Raw genomic sequence first — 12,133 nt, 5'->3', positions numbered from 1 at the left:
GAGCTGCTGGCTGAGCATGGGGGACAGTGAGTCGTGACCCAGGACTGAAGGTGTAGGAGAATTTGGGTGATGGGAGCAATGGGGTCCAGTGGCACCTGGCTGCTCCAGAGACTCTCCACATGATTTGTCTCGCCACCAACTAGCTGCCCGGTCCTGGTACTGCCAGGCCCACCAGGCACACTGGGGCGTGGTAAGGAGAAGCTGGGGAGCCTGTAAGGGGAACAGGGCTCGCTTCTGGAGGGGAAGAGTATAGCCAGACACTCAGAGGGGGCTTCTGGGAGGATGAGCTGGAGCCCCACACTCCTCCTCCAGCAAAGATTGCCATAAGCCACGGAAGAGTGGGTCCACTGGGGCAAAGGTCTGGGGTCTCTGCTGCAAACAGCTCTGAGGAAGGGTTAGAGGGAGCCTAGTCTCCCCCACTTCCCAAAGTTTCTGAAGTACCTCTTGGGGCTAGGGAAGGGGGTGGGTCCTTGCACAATCAGGAAGCTACTGTAAGTATGGGGGTGCCTGTGCGTGCCAGCGCCTGGGGTCGGGACAGCAGGCCCCTCCCCCAGCCTCACTGCCCCCCGCCCCCCCGCAGACTCGCCCATTTCTGTCGTCCTCGAGGCTTCCGCAGATGTGTGCCGCTGGAGACCGAACAGAATCGCTGCTTTTCTCTCCCTCGGGCACTGCTCCTGGCTGTCTGCTGTCTGATGTGTGTGTCTGCCGCTGGTGGGTCCCCAGCCTAACGCTGGGTGGCTGTTTCCCTGGTCTGTGGGTGTCTGTGTGTCTGAGTGTGGGCGCATCTGTCTGTCTGCTGTAAGTGCCTCCTGCTGAATCTGTCCTTGACCCTGTCTATCTAAGCGTGTGTGTCTGGGGGGGAGGGGTGCTCCCTCCCGCCACCTCTCCTCCCCCACCCCCTCCTGCAGGCGCTAACGCGGCCGCAGCTGCTGCCTTGGCTGCGCCCTGAGCGCAGTGACCTCGTCTGTCCCTGCAGCAGTGACCGCCCCACCGCGCTGTCAGCCGGGGGAGGGGACCCATGGCTGAGCTCTGAGCCTCTGGCCTCTCCCCCCTCAACCTGGGGCCGCCTGCGCCCCAGGTGGGTGTGCTCCCTTCCCGGCTGGGTCCACTGGCTCCTCATCTTCCCTTATGTAACTCCACAACTGTCTGCGCCTTGCAGGTCACCCTAGACCCTGCGCTGGGGCCTGCCCACGGGGAGACTGAGACCCCGAGTCCCACGCATATGGGGTTGGAGCGGACCCCTGGCCAGGGCTCCCGCTCCCAGAAACCCCTCCCATCCTTTCTCTTTGGGACGTTCCTTCCCCTGAAACCCGCTTGCCTGAAGCATGACAGGAGGAGGGGTCTCACAGGGCAAGTTCCCCCGAGCGCAGGTGAAAGCGTACCCCCCTCACTCCAGGTCCCACAGTGTCCCCGGCTCTCGAAGAGGGCCGGCCAGGGTCACCGGGGCTGAGGGCACGGGGCAGGCCTAGCGGCGCAGGGACCGGCTCCTGTGTGAGCGGGCCGGCTGGCAGCAGGCGCGCCCCCCGCCCGGGCGCCCGCCCGCTCGGGCCGGGCTCTCCGCCAGCCGCCGTGCGCTCCCGGCTGGGGCTCCAGCGGCCCGGCGGGCACGCGGCGCTGTCCGTGGTGCTGCCGGCGCCGGGCGGGGCGGGGGCGGGGCGGGGGCGGGGCGCGGGCGGCAGCCAATGGCGGGGGCGCTGCGCGGGGCGCGGGGGGCGGCGGGCTGGGCGCGGGGCGAACTCGGCGGCGCGCTGCACTCGGGGCGCACCGGCGCTCTGGCGGCGGCTCGGGCTCTCGCTCCGCTCCAGGTCCGCTCGGGCTGTAGCGGTGGTGCCGCTGGCCCCATTCGGCCCGGATTCCGGCCCGGGCCCCCTCGGCGCCGCCCGCTCCGGCCCCGTCCCGGGCCTCGGCGCCCGCGGACCATGCGCCGGGCACCCCCCGGGGAAGCCGGCCGGGCCGAGAGCCCGCAAACACCAGGCTCCCGGGCTGGGGCCCCTCCCGGCCGCCCGGCCGGCGACCCGCGCCCTGCCCCGCGCCCCGGCGCCGCCTGAGCCGGCGGGGCCATGGAGCGCACGCCGCCCGACGGGCCGCTGAACGCGTCGGGGGCGCTGGCGGGCGAGGCGGCGGCTGCGGGCGGGGCGCGCGGCTTCTCCGCCGCCTGGACCGCGGTGCTGGCCGCGCTCATGGCGCTGCTTATCGTGGCCACGGTGCTCGGCAACGCGCTGGTCATGCTCGCCTTCGTGGCCGACTCGAGCCTCCGCACCCAGAACAACTTCTTTCTGCTCAACCTCGCCATCTCCGACTTCCTCGTGGGTAAAGCCCCCAGCCCCGCCCGAGCCCAGGAGTGCCCAGCTCGGCCGGGCCAGCAGGGATTGGAGCGTGGACTAGGGTGTCTTTTTTGCTCGGCACAAGCCCCGCCGGGGAGCCCTGTTTGGGAAGGGGGCATTCGGGACCCGTGGGGCGGTGGGCGCGGGCGAAGTTCCTTGCCTCCCACGCCACAGGACGGGGGCCCGGGAGGGATGTTTCTCGGGAAGGGGCCCCGGCGCGCGGGCGCTTGGCAAGGCGCAAGGCGCAGCAGCCCCGGGTGCAGCGCGGCTCCTGCGCTGTAGCCAAACAAAGGCTGCTGGCGGACTCGGGACATGCGGAGGGCGCTGGGAGAGGTTTGGGGGAGGGGACAGAGAAAGGAGTTTTTAGAGCCGTGGTGGGGGAGGGGGCCGTGGGGGAAGCGGGGTGGGGGTGGGGGAGATGCTCCGAGGAGCGCGCTCTCACGTGTCCGTGCGGGGCTGCCGGCTTGGGGGCGGGGCTCGCGGAGGGGGCCGGAGCGCCAGACACCTGTTGGGGCTGCTAGGTGCGTCTGCCAGACACTGGTGGCGGTGGGAGCGGCTGGCGCGGCGGCAGCCAAATGCCCTTTGAGCCAGGAGAAAGGGTTTCTCGTTTTCTGAGCTGATGAGGAAGGGCTGTCCAAAGGCTGGGATAGGGCTGGGGTCCAGCAGGCAGAAGGAGAGGGAAGAAATTCTCCTTCCTCCTTTTGGGCTTGGGAGGACTGGTCTGGAAGTCCCAAATCAAGGCTCAGGGTTTCATGGTGCCCAGAGGTCCCCACCCCTGGATCTTCCCTCCTGCCCCCAAGTTCAAGGGACGCCAGTGGGACTGGAGGCTAGGCAGGGGTTGAAGGCCAGGGGCAGGGTAGAAGTTGTGCCTGAGAGACAGGGTGGAGGGGAGGGCAAGGTAAGGCTTGCTGGTCCCAGGAAAGTGGCCGCTGTGTAACCCCCAAGTCCTGCCTGTCTCTCCATTGTGGTGGGGCTCACCCCACGCACCCGTCCAGCCATGGCCCACTCTGGCCCCCCTCTCCCACAGGGGCCTTCTGCATCCCACTCTACGTGCCCTATGTGCTGACTGGCCGCTGGCCCTTTAGCCGGGGTCTCTGCAAGCTGTGGCTGGTGGTGGACTATCTGCTGTGCACCTCCTCGGTCTTCAACATCGTGCTCATCAGCTACGACCGCTTCCTGTCAGTCACCCGCGCTGTGAGTCTGGGATGCGTTGCCCGTGTTCCGTCCTGGGAGGAGGGGTGGTCAGGAAGGGGCCACAGCAGAGGACGGCCATTCCAAGCTGTAGGCGGAACCAGGTGAGCCTGGCCCCTGCTGGCCTCACACCTGACATACGGGGAACTCTGTGGTCAGCTACCCACTCAGTAGCCAGTTGCTGCCAGTAGGATGGGTCCTGGGACAGGCAGGAGGCACTCTCTGGACCTGGCTTCAGGTGTTCCTGAAGGAAGAGGGACAATTCAGCCTCCACCCTGGAGCAGGTCCAAAGTTCTGAGAGCTGAGGGAGGATCTGGGCCAGAGGCCCTTGGTGGTACCTCCACCACCCTCACACATACGTGTGTGTGCACGAGCATAACCCAGGAAGTCAGGCATCAGCTTCTGGCTCCACAAGCTTCCCTTGGCGAGAGTGGTCACCCTGAGTTAGGGACGCTGGACCACCTGGCCTTCCTGCGTCACTGCCGTGCGGGCACGGGGGCAGAAGCTGGAGCACTGGTCTCTTCTTTGCCCTCTCGTATCCTCCTTGGTGGCTCTACCAGTCACTCTGAGCGCCCTCTGCTGGGGGCCTCACGTGTCCTAGTCTAGAGAGGCCAGGGGACGGAGGACAGAGCATGGGTTCGAGGTCAAGCCCCAGCTCTGCCCCCTTGAGCCAATCCACCTGCGGTCTCCGCCTCCCTCCCTGAGCCACCAGGAAAGTGAGGATGGCAATGGAGCTGCTGAGACATCCAAAAGGTGCCAAGCACAGAGCTTGGTGCCCGGTGGGCGCTCAGTGGACAGGGGACAATGGCAAGAGACCCTCAGGATGCTCACTGCTGATGGGGGTAGTACGCAGGTAGCCTGGCACAGAGGTAGCATTCAGGGCTGATCTGAGGGAGGCTCTCCGACTGTAGGCGAGCGAGCCAGGGCATCCGCCAGCCCAGGATCCGTGCGGGGAGGGGAGTGAGGCCATGCACAGAGGCCCAGAGGCTGCCGGCGGGCGGTGGTGGTGTCGGGGGGTGCTCCCAGCCCGACTGTGGCTGCCGCCTGGGCCCGGTGCCCTTCCCTCCTGACCCAGCATGTCCCACGGCAGGTGTCCTACCGGGCCCAGCAGGGCGACACGCGGCGGGCGGTGCAGAAGATGGTGCTGGTGTGGGTGTTGGCCTTCCTGCTGTACGGGCCGGCCATCCTGAGCTGGGAGTACCTGTCCGGTGGCAGCGCCATCCCGGAGGGCCACTGCTATGCTGAGTTCTTCTACAACTGGTACTTCCTCATCACGGCCTCCACGCTCGAGTTCTTCACACCCTTCCTCAGCGTCACTTTCTTCAACCTGAGCATCTACCTGAACATCCAGAGGCGCACCCGTGTCCGGCTGGACGGGGCGCGTGACCCCGAGCCCGCGCCCGAGGCCCAGCCCTGCCCCCCACCGGCCGCACCGGGCTGCTGGGGCTGCTGGCACAAGGGGCGAGGGGAGGCCGTGCCGCTGCACGGGTATGGGGTCGGGGTCGGCGAGGCAGCCCCTGGCACCGAGGCCGGGGAGGCGGTCCTCGGGGGCGGCAGCGGTGGGGGCGCCGCGGCCTCACCCACCTCCAGCTCCGGCAGCTCCTCACGGGGCACCGAGCGGCCGCGCTCGCTCAAACGCGGCTCTAAGCCCTCGGCGTCCTCCACGTCGCTGGAGAAGCGCATGAAGATGGTATCCCAGAGCATCACCCAGCGCTTCCGGCTGTCGCGGGACAAGAAGGTGGCCAAGTCGCTGGCGGTTATCGTGAGCATCTTCGGGCTCTGCTGGGCCCCATACACGCTCCTGATGATCATCCGGGCTGCCTGCCATGGCCACTGCGTCCCTGACTACTGGTACGAGACATCCTTCTGGCTGCTGTGGGCCAACTCGGCCGTCAACCCTGTCCTCTACCCGCTGTGCCACTATAGTTTCCGACGAGCCTTCACCAAGCTGCTCTGCCCCCAGAAGCTCAAGATCCAGCCCCACAGCTCTCTGGAGCGCTGCTGGAAGTGAGCTGGCCCTTCATAGGCACCTGGGATGCCGGGGCAGGGCCCTCCCACTGCCACTTCCCCTTGAGGCTCTGGTTTCCCCTCCCGGGCAGCCAGCCCCGCCATCTCCCTCCTGGCTGTCCTGGCCGCCCCCCAGGTGGGAGGCCCGCCTTGTCTTCGGCCCACCCTCAATGCCACGGCAGTATGAGACCACCTGCCTGCAGTGGAGGCAGCTCGGTGGGCTGGCCGGAGAGGCCCTCGCTGCCTGAACCAGAATGTGGACGCCCGCCTTGCCACCCAGACCCTGGCTCCACCCGGGAGGGGCCGTCCCAGCCCTGCCGCCCAGCCTCCACAGACGGTCTGAGGGCCAGCGGTGTCCCCCTTCGCACAATTACTGCTCGGTGTTCTTCCCAAAGCGAGTGATCGGTGTGCGCTCCGCGCCTTGTGACGCAGCAGCTTGCCCCGCACGTGCGCACACCTGCACACCCCGCCACCCAAACAAGCCTGGGCCGTTGGCTCTGCTGTCTGTCCCCTGCTTAGGCCCAGGCGCCTGCTCCTACATCTCTCTTGCCTCCGACTCGCTCTGCCCCCAAAGTGTCAAGTGCCCCCCAGGAGCCTCGCGGCCGTTCTCTGCTCTTCCATTCTGGGTGTTTCAGGAAGACGAAGAAAACACGTCCGTGAACTCCATGTTCCTTGGCTGTTTAATCAAGAGAGATAAAATTGCTGAGGAGCTCAGGGCTGGATTGGCAGGTGTGGGCTCCCACGCCCTCCTTCCTCGCGCTGCTGCTTCCGGCTGAGCTGCACCAGCTGCTTCTGCCCACCCCGCCCCCGGGCTCGGGGTGCGGGGCCCTGACGGGCAGCTCTGAGAGCGGCCGGAGTGCCGGACGTCTTCTTGTCCAGAAGGCTGCTCCTCCTGCTTCATCTGCTCAACCAGCTTCCTTGGGCTGATGGGTAGGAGGGGCACTGGCCGTGCCCCGAGGGTCCCGAGGCTTGCAGGGGCAGCCCGAGGAGACCAGGGCCCCGGGGGGTGCCCAGGGGAGGGGCTGTTCACCATGTGCTGTGCACCCTGTCGGCGCTCTGCATGCTCTGCTCCCCGCGTGCCCACTGCGCTACCCTGCAGACTTTGAGGTCCACAGTAAAGCGTATTTTTTTATTGGTGCTGATTCCTGAGGACTCCTTGTGGGGGGGTGTGGGCTGAGCTCCTGTATTTCAGTCGGGACCCCAGGGAGATACGAGATCGCCCAGTAGGGCATGGGGAGCAGGTAGGGGGGCAAAGGCTGGCCTGGCGGGTCACACTAGGTTTGATCCTGATCAGGCACACGTGCCCCAGCAGTGCCCCACCACGCACACCTGTTCAGGAGGGTGGCATGGTGCTAGGAGGGGCTCGCTCCAGCCTGGAGAATATGACCCATAGCCCCCCCTCCCCGGCCAGGTGCAGCCCATCCACCCCCCAGGACCAGGGTTCTCATCTGTCTTGGCCATGATCTTCCACCTGGGGAGCTTCCAGGAGGCGTGGGGACTAGAGCTGAGCTCAAGGGGTGGAGGGGAAGGGATGGGCCCAAGGAGGGGAGGCACCTTGGATAGAAGAGCAGTCCTGGGCAAAGGCCTGGAGGCCGGACTGAGGGCAACAGATGGGGACTGGGAGAAGGAGAGGATGGTGCCGGGTGAGCATGGGTCCAATAAACAATCCGTCCCTGCAGCCTCCACAGAGGGGGCAGACACTGCTCCTACCCTAGGTGCTCAGAGTCCACTCGGAGAGGGGACAAGACCAGCACAACTTAGGGGAGATGCAAACTTGGGTGGGTCAGAAGCCACCTCCTCCTGGAAGCCTTCCTTCCTTTCCAGCCACTAGAGCCCTCCCTCCCTGACTTCACGTTCTCTCCCCACCGTGTTGGCCCTGCTCCCGCAGGACTTCAGACAGCCTGTCTCGTGATGCTCTCTGACAGCCAGACGCCACCGTCTCCCCCTCCGGACACAGGTCCGCAAACTCTGCTGCTCACCACTGCAGAGCGAAGCTGTTTACACCGCCATGCAAGAGCCTTCCTCCTCCGGACACCTCTACCCCAGCTGTAGCTGCACCTTCATTTCCCAAACACCCCAGAAAACTTCCTCCAGAATCCTAAGCTGGCACCCCTTTTCCCTGCACCACCGGGGACCCCTCTGGCCGAGGCAGGTGCTCTTCTTGTCCCCCTCCTTGGTGGCCAGAGGGGGAGGTGAGCCTGGGGCTGGGCGCCGTCATGAGCAGAGGCTGCAGCGGGGGCAGCACGAGAAGTGGTGGCAGAGGCTGCGGAGGCCACCGTCCGCGGGGCCCAGAGCTCAGGCACGCCCTGTGGCACGGCCAGCCACTAGCCGGTGGCCACCCTGCTGGCCCCGCGGGACCTGGCCTGCCGCCCCCCCGCCCGGTGGGTGTCCATCGCCGCATCCCAGAGCTGTCTGGGGAAGGACAAAGAAGCTGTTCTCCGCAGCGGTGGGCGCCGCTGTGCCCAGCGCGCAGCCAGAGCCCCCAGCTGCCCCTCCGCCCAGCCCTGCTAAATGGCTACAAATTGGAGGATAAAAGCGCAGGCTTTCAAGCAATTTTGTCTTCAATCTCTGGAAACTGCTGCTCCCCGAGCTCCTCCGTGGGGATGGAGGAGGAGAGAAGAAAGACACTGAGTCTATTGGGCCTGAGTCCTGCAGCAAACAAACACGCCGAGGGGGCCTTTCTCCTTGGATTGGACGCGCTGGCGGGAGAGACAAAGCCGGCGGGCCCAGGGCAGGCGCGGCAGCCTCTGCAGGGGTCCGCCCACACCAGCAGCTGCTGTTTATTAAGCACCTACTGTGTGCCAGGCACTGGGAGGCAGATCAACAACCAGCCGATAAGCAGGGCCATCAATGGGGCAGTGGGTGGAGAGCAGGGGTGCTCTGGCTCATTAGGCGGGGGGATGGGGAGCCTGTGTGAGGAAGTGACGTTTCACTCGTTCATCTCGCGAACATTTGCTGACCCCAGTGGCAGGGCGCTTCACGAAGCAAGGGTACCAAGCCTGGGGACTGAAGGAAGAGCCCGCAGTAGAAGCGGTACCCCTGGGAACAGGTTCTGGGTGTGGGTGCTGGGATGAAGACCCCACGTCTTCAGGGAGCCATGCAGGCACCCCCATCTTTCTACAAAAGGCCAGGTTACCCAGTATTTCCTTTGAGGAGCCAGGGGCACGACAAGGGACGGCTGGGGCCTCTCAGGCAGGGCGCTGGAACCCTGCCACATGGGGCAGCCACGAGGCTGTCTGTCCTCTCCCGCCCCCATCCCATGCTTACGCTCATGGCTGGGCTGATGGGTGCGAAGAACCTTTCCACCAACATTTACTGGAGTACCCTCTGTCCTCACAGCCAGCCCACGAGGGGTGCTCACATTCTCCACTCGGCAGATGCGGGAACCAGGGCTCCAGAGGCTGGGAGACTCACCCTAAACCCAGCAGGCAGTAGGGGCTAGGACTCCATCCCCCCCATTCCACTGGGTTCTTCCCTGGGCACCACGGGGACAGTGTTGTCTGGAAGGGGTCCTGGGAGTCTTGGGGCCGGATCTCAGCCCTGTTGATCTCAGCACAAAGCATGTACCGAACACCTACTGTCTGCTCTCTCCTGTGCTGTGCACAAGGAGCTGGGAAAGTCACCCCTGCTGAGCCAGCAAGTAGGGGAGAGAAGGGAGAGGAGGCAAGGTGGGCTGTGGAGTTGGAAGCCCCAGTGCCCAACTGCCAGGTCAGGCAGGAGGCCTGGGGAAGGGGACTGCCCCAGCCTGCCCAGCGGGTCCGTGTGGAGGCTGGGACCGAAGCCAGGTTCCTACGGGAATACCTAGCCCTCTCTCCTTCCTGTCCCAGGGGTGGCTGGCCTGGTGGCCTCCAAGGCTGTCCCCTCCGAGGCTACCCCCTGGAGGGAGCACAGCTGGTGCGGCCAAGGCAGAGGGAAGCCTCATCAAAAGCTGGGAAGAGGCAGCTTCCTGGTGCCATTGTCTGAACGTCTGGATCCAGCCTTGCCTAAAGCTAGCGCCTGGACCTTTCTGTTTCATGAGTCACCAAACACCCTTTCCTTCCTACAGCTGACACAAGATGGGGTTTTGCAGTGTGATGGAAAATGTCTTGTCCAGCAACACTTGGCCCAGGTCAGCATCCCTCTGTCTCGGGGGCAACAGATCATTCCTGCTTGTGGGGAGGCTTGTGTCTCTGATTAATAAAAAATGGGGAAGTGAATTACTTAGTAACATAATAATTAGTTGTTTGTAATGGTTATGGGTCGGGAAGCAATCTTTCAACACATTGGGCTCTGAGGGTAGAAAAGGCCACCTGCCTGTGACGTCCTTCCTGTCCATGGGGTGCCATGCAGGGACCTGACCTGGTCCTCTGCTTGGCCTTAGATCTATTCACCAGGGCACCCGGACAGCACTCAGCATCCTGCCCCCAGGGAAGCAGGCAGCTCACTGTGAAATCTGTCTGATAGGAATTTCTCAGGGGGGCACAAACATACATATCTGTGGGGGATCCATCGCAGACCCCGTGGGCCCCGAGGCCGAGGGCAGGGCCACAGTCTGCACACCCCGTGTGCTGTCCTCCGCACGCACGCACGCATGCACGGTCCAGGGTCAGTGGTGACCTGGGCACAGCCAGGGAGTGTCGGTAACCGCAAAGGACACAGGACAGCTATCAGGATGTCGGTGATCAAAGTTGGTGAATGTGGCCTCTGGCTCGGAAAACACCTTCTCGTCCTGTGCTCACCCGCCCGTGACAGGTGAGGATGGGATGAAGTGACGGGAGCGACGCGGGCGGGTGACGCGGCGTGAGGGTGCACCTGACCTTCTGACCGTGCGCCAGGGGGACCCCGTCACTGAGACTGTGGGTGAGGGGACCCGGCTGTGTCCTTCAAAAGAAAAGGAGAAGGGAGAAGGGAGAAGACGCTTTTGGGTGTAAGGAGAGGAGGTGGCGAGCGGCACTGAGCTGAAAACTCATCTGTGACACTCCAAAGTCACACCAGTTTCCAAATTCAAACATGACAAATTTCATGATCTTTAAATGCTTCCACTTTAAATGATGATGATCTTTGGAGAGTCCAGCAAACATTGGTTCCTAGTTGAGGTGTAGGAGCTGGGCCAGCTCAGTGGATGGGGAAGCACCAGCCTTCTGCCCTCCGTGCTAGGCTGCAGCCTGGGAGGTTCCCCAGCTTGGCAGAATTACATATTCCTGGGAAGCCAGGAGGATGGGCAGGCGGGCCAGCTGGTTCCTCACTGGCCTCTCCCTGGTGTCCCAGGGCCCATCAGCTTTATTTATCAGCTGAGGCTCTTCTCTGTCCTGCTCTGTCCCAGTCCCACCAATCCATTAATTCATACTAAAAGTGTGATGGACTGACTCTTTCAGGAAAAGTGGAGATTTACGTTTCAACAGAGGGCAATCTTTAAGTCCAAGTGAGTCAAATCCTAATGCAGGGCTTTTTTTGTTTTTGTTTTTGTTTTAAGATTTTATTTATTTATTTGACAGAAAGAGACACAGCGAGAGAGGGAACACAGGCAGGGGGAGTGGGAGAGGGAGAAGCAGGCTTCCCGCTGAGCAGGGAGTCCGACGCGGGGCCTGATCCCAGGACCCTGAGATCATGACCCGAGCCAAAGTCAGATTCTTGAGCCACCCAAGTGCCCCCAATGCAGGTATTTCAGAGAGGAGCATACAATGACTGGCCTAAGGGACAGTGTCAGTGAACTTTCCTGAGCTCCTGCTACCTGCTGGGCCTTGAACCCGACACTGACTTCACCAAGGATTCCAGATCTATCCACCTGGGAGGTCAGAGTCCTTGGATGAAGGCCCCCCTCTCCCAGTGGGGCAGTGGTTCTGTGGGGGTCACCAGGCTATGGGGACCTATTGGGGTCACATGGATGTTTCCTGGGATCAGAATTGGGCCCTTTGAGATGCCCCCTTTGGTCAGCTGTGGACCCAGACATTCTTCGGTGGTTCCCGTGGGTCAGCTGGCCCTGGGGCAGGCCCATGGTGGTTCCCCAGAGTCACTTGGGAAGGCGTCCACTATCTCTGGGAGGGGGTAGCTGCTGCTGAGGCCACCTCAGGTACACCAGGGGGCAGCTGGTTGGGAGGGGCCAGCTGGGGCTGTCCTGACATAGGTGGGGTGGGGAAGTAACTTAGAACATGCGCTTCTGTGGTGGGGCATGGCCTATTGGAATTTTCTGGCCACCCTCCCTACCTGGGGGCCTCCCAAGATCTCAGGGTTGGGGGATCGAGCCCCGCGTCAGGCTCCCTGCTCAGCGGGAAGCATGCTTCTCCTTCTCCCCCCGCCCCGCCCACTTGTGTTCCCTCTCTTGCTATGTCTCTGTCAAATAAATAAATAAAATCTTAAAAAAAACCAAAACAACCTGCATTAGGATTTAACTCACTTGGACTTAAAGATTGCCCTCTGTTGAAATGTAAATCTCCACTTTTCCCTGAAAGAGTCAGTCCATCACACCCTAGTATGAATTAATGGATTGGTGGGACTGGGACAGAGCAGAACAGAGAAGAGCCTCAGCTGACAAAGAAAGCTGAGGGCCTGTCCCTGGGGTTGCCAGGGGACTCCCTGAAGGACGGTGCCAGGCAGAGGCTGCAGGAGGGAGCCTTCCTGACCCCACAGTGGGA

The 12,133-nt window shown here is 63.4% G+C and overlaps 1 protein-coding gene across 1 annotated transcript; it reads left to right on the top strand.

The window, feature by feature from the left end:
• Positions 1–1,741: 1,741 nt before the first annotated feature.
• HRH3 (histamine receptor H3) lies at positions 1,742–6,659 on the top strand. The gene is made up of 3 exons (XM_045886060.3): positions 1,742–2,310; positions 3,352–3,518; positions 4,606–6,659. Exons 1-3 carry the CDS (start codon positions 2,061–2,063, stop codon positions 5,524–5,526), a joined length of 1,338 nt encoding a protein of 445 aa, XP_045742016.1. The 5' UTR covers positions 1,742–2,060; the 3' UTR covers positions 5,527–6,659.
• Positions 6,660–12,133: the final 5,474 nt, after the last annotated feature.

Source organism: Mirounga angustirostris, unplaced genomic scaffold, assembly GCF_029215605.1.
Source record: "Mirounga angustirostris isolate CCGP_5_RB_7025 unplaced genomic scaffold, mMirAng1.0.hap1 SCAF_10, whole genome shotgun sequence".
Classification (NCBI taxonomy): domain Eukaryota; kingdom Metazoa; phylum Chordata; class Mammalia; order Carnivora; family Phocidae; genus Mirounga; species Mirounga angustirostris.
Note: the sequence above shows the minus strand (reverse complement) of the source record. Positions and strands in the feature narration are given on the sequence as shown.